At 38.0% G+C, this 15,923-nt stretch overlaps 1 protein-coding gene across 3 annotated transcripts in view; it reads right to left on the reverse strand.

Annotated features, from left to right (window-relative positions):
- MSRA (methionine sulfoxide reductase A) overlaps positions 1–9,320 on the reverse strand; it is a 230,607-nt gene extending 221,287 nt beyond the window's left edge. For 2 of the 3 annotated variants that reach the window (XR_012715351.1, XM_075269317.1), the window contains exons 1-2: positions 9,228–9,320; positions 4,317–4,520 (exon numbers count right to left, since the gene is read on the reverse strand). Coding sequence is in view for 2 of the 3 variants with exons in the window: in XM_075269317.1 (XP_075125418.1) it covers positions 4,317–4,464 (148 nt within the window). In the remaining variant the exon portion in view is untranslated. The remainder of the gene's footprint in view (positions 1–4,316; positions 4,521–9,227) is intronic. The other variant, XM_075269319.1, reaches the window with a different exon arrangement.
- Between the last annotated feature and the right edge of the window lie 6,603 nt (positions 9,321–15,923).

Raw genomic sequence — 15,923 nt, forward strand, 5'->3', positions numbered from 1 at the left:
ATTATAGTAGTTATATTCTTGTACATAGGAGCAGTATTATAGTAGTTATATTCTTGTACATAGGAGCAGTATTATAGTAGTTATACTCTTTTACATAGGAGCAGTATTATAGTAGTTATATTCTTGTACATAGGAGTAGTATTATAGTAGTTATATTCTTGTACATAGGAGCAGTATTATAGTAGTTATATTCTTGTACATAGGGGTAGTATTATAATAGTTATATTCTTGTACATAGGAACAGTATTATAGTAGTTATATTCTTGTACATAGGAGTAGTATTATAGTAGTTATATTCTTGTACGTAGGAGCAGTATTATAGTAGTTATATTCTTGTACATAGGAGTAGTATTATAGTAGTTATATTCTTGTACATAGGAGCAGTATTATTGTAGTTATATTCTTGTACATAGGAGTAGTATTATAGTAGTTATATTCTTGTACATAGGAGCAGTATTATAGTAGTTATATTCTTGTACATAGGAGTAGTATTATAGTAATTATATTCTTGTACATAGGAGCAGTATTATAGTAGTTATATTCTTGTACATATGAGCAGTATTATAGTAGTTATATTCTTGTACATAGCGGCAGTACTATAGTAGTTATATTGTAGTACACAGGAGCAGTATTATAGAAGTTATATTCTTGGAAGGAATACTTGGATGTTGTGATTTTTGTTTCGCTTTTTTAAAATGAAAACAGAGAGCCATTTGGACCACTCCAGGAGTCAAAACTGAATATTTTAGTGGCCTAGAACATATACACATCAGTAGAGATCATGTCCTCCAGGATCAGTGCCTTGGCTACAATCAATGCCAGTGGTGTAAATGATAGTATATCTGGGGCAGCCAATGGCCAAGCCAATGACCGGCCACTTTGTGGAAAGTGTCAAAGAGAGAACAAAAACACAGCCACTAGTTTGTGACTTTTAAACACCACAAAAGCGTTGCCAATAATTAGTGAATCTTCCCCACTGCCATTTGGATTTCACTGGTCCTAAGACATTATATTTTTACTTAAGACAACTGGTGAGGAGTCTGTGGAGGTACCATATGAGGTGAGCGTCTGGGATAGCTTGTGCCAAAAAAAAAAAAGAACATGTTTTTGTATGGATTATACGAGACGTAATTATATAGAATAATAGGATTTACAGAGTATTTGGAACATGAACAGAAAACCTGATTATGTGACAATCGGAAAAATAAGTTTCAGAATGAAATTCTATACACCAGCGAAGTCTACTGATAAAATGTGCGTTGTGTCCTGGCTGACGGCCTCAGGAAAGAGTCAGCAAACAATTCATGAATTATCTATTCAGGAGAACCTTGGCTTGCCAACACAAACATGAATGCTTTGTAAAGTAGGCTGGAACCAATTTATCATCCTTCCATGGGTGTAAGCAGGTCACAGATTTTAGGGTAGGTATAAGCACCTTTACGTAGGAGAGGTCCCATCAATATTTGGTGTGACCTTTGCCTTTTTCTTTCCATCAGTTCTTCTCGTATGAACAGTTTTAGCAGAACTTGGCAGGGAGGTTGTTCCCACCATCTTGGAGAACTAAGCCTGAACTAACCTGTCGTAGACATTCTCGTTCCTTATCTTCTCCCTTCAGCCCAGGCCGCCATGACAGCTATTCCAGCCTTGTCTCTAAAGTATTTGCTTTGCAGACATCTATGGGAACTTTAGTTCCGTCACCCTCCTCACATCTTCTCAGCACAAACGCCCCACCCCATGACCACACTACACAAATATAACCATCCCAAGGAGTATGTCCCCAGTGGTAATAGGGTTTTTCTTCAACTGTAGCACACCCTCTTAGTACTGTGATAGACAGGGCTTTGCCAAACTTCCAACTCCTCAGTTTTGCCACAGTCCAACTCCACAAATGGCGGACATCCGTGGTCAGTCAGAAGCAGTACAGCTTCTCTGTCATTCTATGACAGTAAATATGTAAAAATAAACCTATACATTCATAATTATACAATATTAATAACTATATAATGGACAATTATTTTATTTTGAGCTGGAGTTTGTATTTTTTTCTGAATGCACCCAAAACTGCTCACTACAATGATTAGAGAGCACTGGTTATTGATCTCCCACTGTAACACTACCAGATTCCCGCAATAGTGCATCTAATCGTAATAACGCTCCCCCAGAGAGTCTCATTAGGACTAGTGCCCCTATTAGTACTAGTGCTCCTATTAGGACTAGTGCCCCTATTAGGACTAGTGCTCCTATTATTACTAGTGCTCCTATTAGTACTAGTGTTCCTATTAGGACTAGTGCCCCTATTACTACTAGTGCTCCTATTAGTACTAGTGCCCCTATTAGGACTAGTACCCCTATTAGTACTAGTGTCCCTATTAGGACTAGTGCCCCTATTAGGACTAGTGTCCCTATTAGTACTAGTGCTCCTATTAGGACTAGTGCCCCTATTAGGACTAGTGCTCCTATTATTACTAGTGCTCCTATTAGTACTAGTGTTCCTATTAGTACTAGTGCCCCTATTAGGACTAGTGCCCCTATTACTACTAGTGTCCCTATTAGTACTAGTGCCCCTATTAGGACTAGTACCCCTATTAGTACTAGTGTCCCTATTAGGACTAGTGCCCCTGATAGTACTAGTGCTCCTATTAGTACTAGTGCTCCTATTAGTACTAGTGCCATTATTAGTACTAGTGCCCCTATTAGTACTAGTGCTCCTATTAGGACTAGTGCCCCTATTAGGACTAGTGCCCCTATTAGGACTAGTGCCCCTATTAGTACTAGTGCTCCTATTAGTACTAGTGCCATTATTAGTACTAGTGCCCCTATTAGTACTAGTGCTCCTATTAGGACTAGTGCCCCTATTAGGACTAGTGCCCCTATTAGGCCTACTGCCCCTATTAGTACTAGTGCTCCTATTAGTACTAGTGCCCCTATTAGGACTAGTGCCCCTATTAGGACTAATGCTCCTATTAGTACTAATGCTCCTATTAGTACTAGTACCCCTATTACTACTAGTGCTCCACCAGTGTGTCACAGAGGAAAAAAAAGAGAAATCCAGTGCTTATTGGGGTAACGTAGGAATAAACCTCTTCTGCAGTGTACTCACTGCACCATATGAATAAACCTTGTAAAATACATACCAGTCCTCTTAAATTTGTCTTATCTCTCTGCCTCCTCTATTGGTGCTCAGACTCTGGGTCACATGATCAACCCCACTCCATTCCAGCTCCTTGTACATTTGGAAGAATTATTGGGTTTTATACGATAACAATGCACACTTGGCTATCTTAACCAAACCAGAACTCTCTACAATCAGTTTTGTAGGCAATGACATGGAACTGTGACATACTCTTGCCACGTTTCATGCCGACCAAGGTAGTTACTACTATTATATATTCTGAGCCGTTTTTATTTTCTTCCTTACTATCAGCATTTTTTACAAAACAAAAAGAGATTTGCAGTCTTCACACTGGCCACTAGAGCAGTCTTTGCTTCTTTGCATAGACTGAGACAGAATGAGCAGAGTTATCTCAGTTACATAACAGGCATATAAGGGGTTGTCAACGAATTTTGCTTCGTGGTATAGACTGAGACAGAATGAGCAGAGTTATCTCAGTTACATAGCAGGCATATAAGGGGTTGTCAACGAATTTTGCTTCGTGGTATAGACTGAGACAGAATGAGCAGAGTCATCTCAGTTACATAGCAGGAATATAAGTTAAAGGGGTTGTCAAGGAATTATTATTTATGGCCTATCCTTAAGATAGACCAAATATATTTGATTTTGAGAGGGTGACAGTCGACTCCAGCATGGATCAGCTGTTCGGAACTACTTTTGCACCTATACTATGCAGTGCATGGAGCTGGAAGCAGTTGTCGGTGCCCTATATAGTGGCCAGGCGCCATTACTACAGCCCAGCTCTCGTTGACTCTATGCCCTGTATAGTGAGTGACATGACGCCAGGCTGCTAAGGACATGGAGTCAACTGGGTAAGGCACCATGTAGTGTATAGAATGAGCGTTGGAAGAAGACTGGAAAACATAATCCATGTGGGACTACCTGTGGGCGCCTCAACAATCAGATACTGGTAGCCTATCCTAATCATAGGCCATAAATAAAAATTCCTGGACAACCCCTTTAATGACAGCTCTGTTTATACTGCTGTAGTCATAGAAAAGGAGGCAGTGATACTACACATACAGCTATCCAGAGACTCTAAATGGGTTAAACTGGGTCAAATTAAGGCATTTTTGGATAAATTAAGAACTTTAAACAAAAAGAAGGCCGGGACGAAGAAAAATCCTTCAAAAACAGGACCTACCTCCAACCGGCATTTTGTCGGACCTACCAGTCAAAGATTCGGTCCTGCTGGGTAACTGGGTTTTAGAGCTCATGTCTCCCATGTATGAACCACTTAACAGCGGGAATAGAAATATCCGAGAGGTGAGGAGACGGGGCAAGATCAGCATGAGCTTCAGGAGGATCGAAGAGATTCACAAATCCAGGATCACCACACAATAGTATTCTGTAAGAATAAACATTACCATTAGGACCTAATTCACATTTATCCCAATCCTGGTGATGAGACTTACCAATATTATAACCACAATAGGAGACAAATCCACTGAAATTTACAGAAGGACATGGCCGGGCCTAGGTGGTCTACGCTGTCCTAGTAACCTGTGGGGTCCATAATGGGCTTGGGCAATAAAGTTGTGTTCTGTGGTTTCCTATGAAATGTTCCATCAACCATCCATATCAATATCTACATCCCACCCACCATTATGTGTGAGGACAATGAATTCTGACAAGGACTCCAGAATAAAACATAGGAGCAGTATTATAGTAGTTATATTCTTGTACATAGGAGGTAGTATTATAGTAGTTATATTCTTGTACATAGGAGTAGTATTATAGTAGTTATATTCTTGTACATAGGAGCAGTATTATAGTAGTTATATTCTTGTACATAGGAGGTAGTATTATAGTAGTTATATTCTTGTACATAGGAGCAGTATTATAGTAGTTATATTCTTGTATATAGGAGTAGTATTATAGTAGTTATATTCATGTACATAGGAGCAGTATTATAGTAGTTATATTCTTGTACATATGAGTAGTATTATAGTAGTTATATTCTTGTACATAGGAGCAGTATTATAGTAGTTATATTCCTGTATATAGGAGCAGTATTATAGTAGTTATATTCTTGTATATAGGAGCAGTATTATAGTAGTTATATTCTTGTACATAGGAGCAGTATTATAGTAGTTATATTCTTGTACATAGGGGGCAGTATTATAGTAGTTATATTCTTGTACATAGGGGGCAGTATTATAGCAGTTATATTCTTATACATAGGAGTAATATTATTGTTGTTATATTCTTGTACATAGGAGGTAGTATTATAGTAGTTATATTCTTGCACGCTCCCATAGAAATGAACGGACATAGCCGGCACGCGGGGGGTTAAGTGGCCGGCCGCTTCCATTCATTTCTATGGGAGTGTGCTATTCGAAATGGCTGTTTTGAATAGTGTTTGCTCATCTCGATGTTCTTGTTTACCCAACATAAGACCTGGGATGCACATGTATGATGTAACTATGTGTTCATCACTACCCAGCATTTGTATCCGATATGATGTAATAGGAAGTTTCATAATATTGTTAGTGTGAAAATCCTTCAATAATCTGGAAATTCTCATAATCTGGTAGTTCTTTGCCATTTAGAGCTGCAGGATCATTTCTAGTCTTGCAAATCTAACAGAAAATCACAAGAACTGTAGGAAATGTTGTTCTAAAATGCATTTTCTTTCCTATAGTTTTTTTCTCAACCCTTACATGTGGTTTATGTATGTATGTATGTATAATCCAGAATATCTGATTTGAAGCAATGAGTTACTTATTCTGTATTCAATCATCCTGAATTGAAGGATTCTGCACTTCTAGCAATAGCCTGGGAGATATTCTGAGGTGAAGTCCAGTATGATACGTCAGCCGATCACCGCAATGAATACAACCCTAGTGTGTATCAGATCCTCCTTATCTTCCCAATCTTAGCCAGTGACAGCGAATGGTATATATGTGTGTCAGTGAGTGATCTATCTATCTATCTATCTATCTATCTATCTATCTATCTCCTATCTATCTATCTAGCTCTCTAGCTATCTCTTATCTATCTATCTATCTATCTCCTATCTATCTATCTATCTATCTAGCTCTCTAGCTATCTCTTATCTATCTATCTATCTATCTATCTATCTATCTCCTATCTATCTATCTATCATCTCCTATCTATCTATCTATCTATCTATCTATCTATCTATCTATCTATCTATCTATCTATCTATCTAATCTATCTCCTATCTATCTATCTATCTATCTATCTATCTATCTATCTATCTATCTATCTATCTCCTATCTATCTATCTATCTATCTAGGGGTAGAAAACCTGTACAGATCTATTACTTCTTACAGCTGCGGGTCGGTTACAATTGAAGAGCTCAACGGAAAAATGGCCTAAGTCCACATTTTGTCATATTTCAAATTATTACCTAGAAATCTTCTTTGTACCTCGTTCTATGCATTGGGTTTACAAGGTACCTAGGATTAATGACCTAAGTCCATATATTTCAATGCAGAAGAATTTACATTCAATGGAATAATGGCCTAAGTCCAATACAAACTTACTTACTTCACTCTCGTTGGTCATTTTTTCATTGAAATCGTGACTTCCGGTCTGTTGTTTATATTAGTGTAAAAACTTTGTCTTATTGTTTAAAAGGCTCTAAATCGACTTTTGCACATATTTAGCGCCGAAAAGGGAGGCAGGTAATTATTATTCTTCATCGTTTAATAATTTTTACGGTATATTTGACGATATTAGCATAAGATTGCACTTAAGCCGACTGCTGCGGCAACCATAAAGATACGTGTGCTGTAACGCCTTCAATGTGTAAGCCATATTTAAGATGTGCCTTTATTTCTGTTATGCAATTATTATTATTATTATTATTATATAATAAATAATAGTAGTAATTAATTAATAATATTAAATAAATAATATATATATATTTATACATGAAGCTGCAATTTTTTTAATAAATAATACAATTTATGATTAGGATTAACGGTGTTCATTAGCTGATTACATTGGATAGATATATTCCACAATAATGCCCGTTTGCTTTAGGCTAAAACTTTAAATTTCGTTTTTCTCACAATATTGATTTTTGGACTTAGGCCATTTTTCCGTTGAGCTCTTCAATTGTATTCAGTCTAGATTACCCTCTGCAAATTAATGTAGACAGCAGTATACATTTTTCTCCTCTGCTGATGGTTTGCTACATTGTATCAGGGCAGGAAAAAGGTACAGTCCCGAGTCCAGAGGGTTAGCATATAGAGGATTACTACATAGGAGATTAAAAAGCAAGGAGCCTTACACAATCACACACACCTGTTATGTCCTGTAAAGCTGACAAGATAGATAGATAGATAGATAGATAGATAGATAGATAGATAGATAGGAGATAGATAGATAGGAGACAGATATATAGATAGGAGATAGATAGATAGATAGATAGATAGATAGATAGATAGATAGATAGATAGAAAGATAGATTATATATAGATAAATTGATAGATAGATAGATAGATAGATAGATAGATAGATAGATAGATAGGAGACAGATATATAGATAGGAGATAGATAGATAGATAGATAGATAGATAGATAGATAGATAGATGGGCAGATAGATAGATAGATAGATAGATAGATAGATGACAGATATATAGATAGGAGATAGATAGATAGATAGATAGATAGATAGATAGATAGATAGATAGATAGATAGATGGGCAGATAGATAGATAGATGAGATAGATGATAGATAGATAGATAGATAGATAGATAGATAGATAGATAGATAGATAGATAGATAGATAGGAGACAGATATATAGATAGGAGATAGATAGATAGATAGATAGATAGATAGATAGATAGATAGATACATGGGTAAATAGATAGATAGATGATAGATAGATAGATAGATAGATAGATAGATAGATAGATAGATACATGGACGGATACATAGATATGAGATAAGGGGCTTTCACACTTGCGCTCATTGTCCGGTTTGTGCGTTCCACTGGGTTTCTGTCTTCTGCCCCAGCGAAACTGGACAGGTAATGGAAAAACGGCGGTCAGATTTAAAACCCATTCACTTGAAAGGGTTTGCATGAAGGAGACTGCCCATGTGCATCTTCTGTCTGTCTAGGGGGAATGGGTTTTAAAACTGACCGCCGGGTTTCCATTCCCTGTCCAGTTTCACCGGGGCAGAACACAGAAACCTGGCGGACAACGAGGGCAAGTGTGAAAGCTCCTATAGATAAATTATTATTACATGCATAAATCTATACGCACATACGGCAGATAGGATTAAAGGACAGGATAGGCCAGAAATACCTGGTTGTTAGGGGGCCAACACGTAGCCCCCAGACCCATCCCCTGTACGGAGCCGCTACTGCCCCCCATCTTGCACCTTCCCTCCAGCCTAGCTCCCACTGACTTCAATAACCCCTAAACTTCAGTGAAGATACCGCTACACAGTGGACAGAGGTTTCTGATTTTGGTCTGTACTCAGGCTGGGCGGTGGTAGCTGCTCCGTACAGGTGACGGGTCTGGGGGCCACAGGTATTTATGGTGTTTCCTGAGGAGAGGTCATAGAAACAACTAAACCTGGACAAGCCCTTTCATATATACTGATGGTGTATCCTCCCTATAATCCGCATGTGACAGTCCAGAGATTGTTATACAGAAGTGAATGTAATCTGGAGCCTCCGGACACCAGGACCATACAGTGCAGCGCCCCCATAAGACGGTGACAGCGCCCCTCATGTTGTGCCCCGTACACCACAGGACAGTATATGGGGGTAGAATAAAAGGACAGAGGAGCAGTAACCTATAACAGCCAATCAGAAAGCAGCTTTGGAGAGCAACAAAATGAAAGCTGCTACCTGATTGGTTCCTATAGGCAACGTCTCTCCTGCGCTCCTCCCTCCAGGGCTCGGGTAGTAAACATGCCCCAGGGTGTTATGGCCCCCGGTCTGCACATCTGTGCACAGCAATACAGAGCAGTGACCCTAGTGACAACCAGACGAGCTACACACCATATATATAGTATACACAGAGTGCCAGGCTCCATACTGAGGGGACACCAACACAAACTTACCCTGCACCAGCCCGGAGACACGAGCAAGTTACCTAACTAAGCACACAATCGCTACAAACTACAACTTCCGGCATGCTGCAGCAGAGAGTGACTACAACTACGGTGTCCTGTAAGGGACAAGGGGCTGAAAAACGCGATACTCCTGGATCATTGACTGAAATTGATTATATGGGAGTGCTTTTAGTAGAATAGCCCTGAGCATCATCATCCTATTACAATGACATGACTATTATAATACCCATTATTGCCTTCATCATCCTATTCATATCAATATTATCATAATTATTGTGTTTTCTATTATTATGTTGGTTAGGTAACCGAAACTTTATATTCTGCACCCCAAAGAGACCCCAAAATATGACATCTCTTCTGGTTCGGATGTGTTTGCAGGTCGATCCTTCCAAATATTGTATTACGCCACGTGAACAAAATTGCATTGGTTCTCCTTATTGCAGGTTTTGGTTATTTTCTGCTGATCTGTGACGGTCCAACCGTTCTAAAATGAATGACCTATCCTAAGAAATAGGTCATCGATATTTAACTCTCAGAATACCGCTTTACATTCTGCTCACACTGTTGTTGGACTGGGTTTACACTAGGTTTTTTGGGGTGGATTTTGACGCAGAATCCGCCTCAATGGGAGCCATTCACTAACTTTTTCCGCGAGCGTCCTGCCCTTTCTTCACGCGGATTCCTCGGAAGAATCTGCCACAGCGTCCACGGCGCAAACACTCCCGACTAGGCCCATTCATTTGGGCCTAATCCAGAGTGGAATGCTGCCCCGGCATCCAGTCGCGGTTAGCCATTTTGTGGACCAGATGTGGAGGCGGCCTCCGCGTCAAAATCCGGTCCAAAAACCCCATGTGAACCCAGCCCAGTCCATTCTGCCAGGTTCCCATATTAGCAGCCGAAATAGTATAGATCAGAATAGCAAATCATCTGGTGATCTCACAAAACCATATTCATTAATATTAGGGCAGAAGCTTGCCCCTTCTGAAATTTTGTATCGCCTATGTCGCTTATAACCAGCAAATGAAATGCCCAAGTCACAGAATGACTGCTGACAGGGCCGAGAGATGGCTGCTCTGCAGGACGTTTGCACAAAACCTCATAAAGGGGTTATCAGGCGGGACCAAATTATGAAAACTAGCTCATAATGGGTTAAAAATAAACAAAGTAATACTCACCTTACAGTCGTTCTGATGCGGCCCAGGTCCCTGCTGGTCTCTACTTAGCCAAATACTGGCCGCAGCGGTGATCTATCTAGCCAGAGCGGACATTTCCAATGTTTGCAGATTGGGACCATTTTAGGGTGACTATAGGATATTGCACTGTTCCACTGCATGTATTAATATCAGTCATGTGCTATTTTGGTATAGTATAACCCACGTGTGTTTATGAGCTGGGGGGTGACGTGCCGACGTGACACATTCACAATTAGCACAGGCTAATCACACTCCATTATTAGTTTCTCAGCTTGTTCAGACTTGTGTATGTAAAAGTGAGCTCCATGGGACGTCTGTGCATGGGATTCTGCTAAAAGGAGCGTAAACGAGTCTATGACATACGTGTCACCTCTCCCGAAATATCCAGGAGGCTCCAACAAAAAGGTGAGACCTACTGACGTCCAGGTAGAATGGCCCGTGCTCTTTGTCATATTATACAGTCCTATGAAAAAGTTTGGGCACCCCTATTAATCTTAATCATTTTTCGTTCTAAATATTTTGGTGTTTGCAACAGCCATTTCAGTTTGATATATCTAATAACTGATGGACACAGTAATATTTCAGGATTGAAATGAGGTTTATTGTACTAACAGAAAATGTGCAATATGCATTAAACCAAAATTTGACCGGTGCAAAAGTATGGGCACCCTTATCATTTTATTGATTTGAATTCCCCTAACTACTTTTTACTGACTTACTGAAGCACAAAATTGGTTTTGTAACCTCAGTGAGCTTTGAACTTCATAGCCAGATGTATCCAATCATAAGAAAAGGTATTTAAGGTGGCCAATTGCAAGTTGATCTCCTATTTGAATCTCCTCTGAAGAGTGGCATCATGGGCTACTCAAAACAACTCTCAAATGATCTGAAAACAAAGATTGTTCAACATAGTTGTTCAGGGGAAGGATACAAAACGTTGTCTGAGAGATTTAACCTGTCAGTTTCCACTGTGAGGAACATAGTAAGGAAATGGAAGACCACAGGGACAGTTCTTGTTAAGCCCAGAAGTGGCAGGCCAAGAAAAATATCAGAAAGGCAGAGAAGAAGAATGGTGAGAAGAGTCAAGGACAATCCACAGACCACCTCCAAAGAGCTGCAGCATCATCTTGCTGCAGATGGTGTCACTGTGCATCGGTCAACTATACAGCGCACTTTGCACAAATAGAAGCTGTATGGGAGAGTGATGAGAAAGAAGCCGTTTCTGCACGTACGCCACAAATAGAGTTGCCTGAGGTATGAAAAAGCACATTTGGACAAGGCAGCTTCATTTTGGAAACAAAAATTGAGTTGTTTGGTTATAAAAAAAAAGGCGTTATGCATGGCGTCCAAAAAGAAACAGCATTCCAAGAAAAACACATGCTACCCACTGTAAAATTTGGTGGAGGTTCCATCATGCTTTGGGGCTGTGTGGCCAATGCCGGCATCGGGAATCTTGTTAAAGTTGAGAGTCGCATGGATTCCACTCAGTATCAGCAGATTCTTGAGAATAATGTTCAAGAATCAGTGACGAAGTTGAAGTTACGCCGGTGATGGATATTTCAGCAAGACAATGATCCAAAACAAATATATGATAATGTGTTTTTCCAGCTCACCCTCTCATCCAACCGAATGCACGGAAACGCAGGTGGACTTCAACCAGCAGGAATACAAATTTTTCGCAAAAGGATGAATCCAGCATAAGGATGAATAAAATTTAACTTTTATTAAATCTTCATAAAATATAGTAACGTGCTTTTAGCAAGATCCAAATTGCATGGCTACGCGTTTCGGAGCTGTATTGCGTGCTCCTTCTTCAAGGCATGCTACTAACATTTTACACATCACTTTTAAAACCCCCTTAATTAACCAATCCACCCATAAAACCAGGTGATACGCATCACAATAAAAACAAAACATACTATTGCAGATCTTTAAACCAATGCAAAACACATTACAATTTACATCATATAATACATTATACACTTGCACTTGTGATTACAAAAATCTGTACCCATAGCTAGATATACATAGATTGTAAATATATATATATTAGCATTAACAGGCGACAAAGATATTCTATTCATAGGGAAATTGTATCTCCTATATACACATTTATAATTGTATTCTCCCTGTCGTATATCTCCCTACAATAACCAGAAAACACTTATGATTGTTTGTAAATAGATGTTCTAACCATATCACCAACCTTGTATATATGATGTACACTCCCATATTCCCTGAAGACTTTCAATCCAAAACACTAGTAAAGGATACTTCCGGGATATCGCATGTGTTCACGTGATCATATTCACTATCACATGATCGGACACTGACCATATTGCCACATACAAATACTATGGTAAGTAATATGACCCACTTCTAAACTACACTATAAAAAAATGAATAGGGAATCTGTTAACTATATGATATATGTTATATATAAAATAAAATTGAACCGCTTATAAGAAAACAGCAAAATGACAACGCCCTTCATATAATACTTTCTATACTATCAGCACTATATGATACTTGATATCAATTTTAACTTACTGACATATTAATACCGATTACTACCAATATGCGTTATCATGCCCATAACTTAATATATATACCCTAGGCTATTTTATTGCAAAACTAATTTTAATAGATGTACGCTAAATCTGAACGAACATTTAATCCTTTTGGAGATCTAGTATCTAATTGTAATATCCAATACGCTTCTCTCTTTAATAACTTTTTTCTCCAATCGCCACCACGTATAGGTTTAGGTATTTGTTCAATCGCATAGAAAATTAAAGAATCAGTACTTCCCTTATGATGAATTTGAAAGTGACGAGATAAATTAGAAATATTTTCTTGAAATTTAGAACTGTCTGACACATGTTCAGACATGCGAACTTTAACGCTGCGGATAGAACATCCTACGTATTTTAAATTGCAAGCTATACACTCACCAATATATACTATATGGTGACTATTGCAATTCATATATCTATCAATTGAATAAGTTTTTTTAGCTGTTGTATCTGTAAACCACTTAGTTTTTTTAGCATATTTGCACATATTACAGCGTTTAGCTCCGCAACAATAAAACCCTTTGACATCCAACCATGATTTATTAATTTCTTCATTTCTTACGTACAGACTATGAGATAATTTATCTCCTATAGATCGACCCTGTTTTGCTACCACTTGTACACCACTTTCCAAGATTTTCTTGGTAACAGGATCTTGCATTAAAATGGGAAGATTACGTAAGAAAATTTCTTTGATCTTTTTATATTGTTTGCTAAATGGCGTTGAAAATGTTATTTTGTTGTAATTATCTTTACTACTTTTATTATTATTTTACTCAATAAAATGTTGCGTGGCAAAGAACTCACAATTTTATCTGCTCTATCTAGCATCCATTTAGGATATTTACGTTTTTTCAATCTACTACATGTCTCTCTTTTTTGAGTCTGGTATATTTCATTAGTAGAACACGTTCTTTTTGTTCTTATTAACTCTCCTACAGGAACAGATCTTACAGTATGTAAAGGGTGATGGCTATCAGCCATCAGCACTGTATTGCCTGCAGTGCTTTTTCTGAATATTTTAGTCTGAATAGTGCCCAACTCTGTATTACTTTCTAATTCGACATCCAAAAATGAAATGCAATTTGCATGATGGTATGAGGTAAATTTTAATCCGATAATGTTGGAATTCAAATAGGAAATGAATTCCGAAATATACTCAGATGGTCCTTTCCAAATAACAAGTACATCGTCAATATATCTTCCATATAAAAATAAAAATTCTTTGAATGGATTACACATGGCAAAAATACACTCCTCTTCCCACCATGCAAGAGTTAAATTGGCAATGGTAGGTGAAAAGGGGGCCCCCATAGGGGCACCCTTAATTTGCAAATAATAAATGCTGTCAAAAAGAAAGTAATTATGAGTTAACAGATAATGTGTTACTTCTAAGATGTATTCGCTTAAAACATCTGAAAATTTACTATATCTAGCTAAATGAAATGCTAGAGCTTTTAACACCATAGGATGCGGTATATTAGAATACAACGCTTCGATGTCACACGATATCCACGAAAATTCACTTTGCCATTTAATATTAGATATCATATTTAGTAACATCTTTGTATCCTGAATATATCCAGGAATACGAGTAACCAATGGCTGAAGAAGTCGATCTACCCATGAACATAAAGCTTCATTTAAAGAGCCATTACCTGCCACAATAGGGCGAAATGGAACTGGAATAATGTTTTTATGTGTTTTCGGGATACCATGCAAAATCGACACAATAGGAAAATCTGGTATCAAATGTTTAGCTTGATCGGAGGAAAAAACACCTAGATCCACACCCCTCTGAATCAAGCTTTTTAAGGTTGTCAAAAAAGCGTCAGTGGGGTTATTTTGAAGCTTTCTATAAGTTGTAACATCACTCAAAATTCTCAGACAACCTTCCCTGTAATCTGCATTATTCATTACAATTATTTTGCCATCCTTATCAGTTTTTTTAAAGATAAGGTCTTTCTGTTCACTTAAGTTTTGTAAAGCTAATCTTTCCTTATTCGTTAAATTATTGTTTGCAGATCTATTAACACTATCCCTTAGGGTCCCGAGGTCCGACTCTACAGCCTGTTGAAACAGGGTATAGGTCGGAGCACGGGACCCCAAGGGATAAAACGATGGATTAGCACCTGATACACCCACTCTATGTATCGATCCATCGTTAAACGATTCACTAGTATTTTGTAGTTGTATAAGATCCAATAAAGCAATCTGTTCGCGGAATTCTAAACCAGAAAACACATTATCTTCCTCAACACACCCAAGTTGTATTTGATCATCAGGAACATTTACCATTGGAGTTTTATCACTATCTTTACCAAAAAAATGTCTTTTAACTGTTAAAAGTCTAATAAATCTATTAACATCCATGATGGTATTAAAGAAATCAAAATCCTGTGAAGGTACAAAACCAAAACCTTTGGAAAGAATTTTTACTTCATCATCAGACAAAACATATGAACTCATATTAATGATATTATTCGACATATCAACTATGTTTGATGTTGATTCGAGCGGGTTGGATATCTGCGATTTCTTTTTATGCTTCTTTCCTGCTCGTCTCTTCCGTTTTTTGATTGAATTTGTTTTCTCTCCCACATATTCTGACGTCTTTCATTGGGAGTAGAAATGGCATCATGAGTAATAGAGGTATCCATGCTGGATTCATCACAACCAGCATATACTGACATATCTGAACTATATTCAGAAGAAAAAGACACCCTTCGATCTTTATGATTGAAATTAGATTTACGTTTCAGGATCGATTTAGGGACTTTATTCTTACTTTCAGGTTTTTTTGCATAGACATATCCCAAGGTATAGTCATTAGTATCACGTGTGAACTTCTTTTTTTTGATGTTCATAATGACTTGTTCTTGGTTCTCTATTTTTTTCTCTATGCTATTTTTTAA

This window comes from Leptodactylus fuscus, chromosome 3, assembly GCF_031893055.1.
Source record: "Leptodactylus fuscus isolate aLepFus1 chromosome 3, aLepFus1.hap2, whole genome shotgun sequence".
NCBI lineage: Eukaryota > Metazoa > Chordata > Amphibia > Anura > Leptodactylidae > Leptodactylus > Leptodactylus fuscus.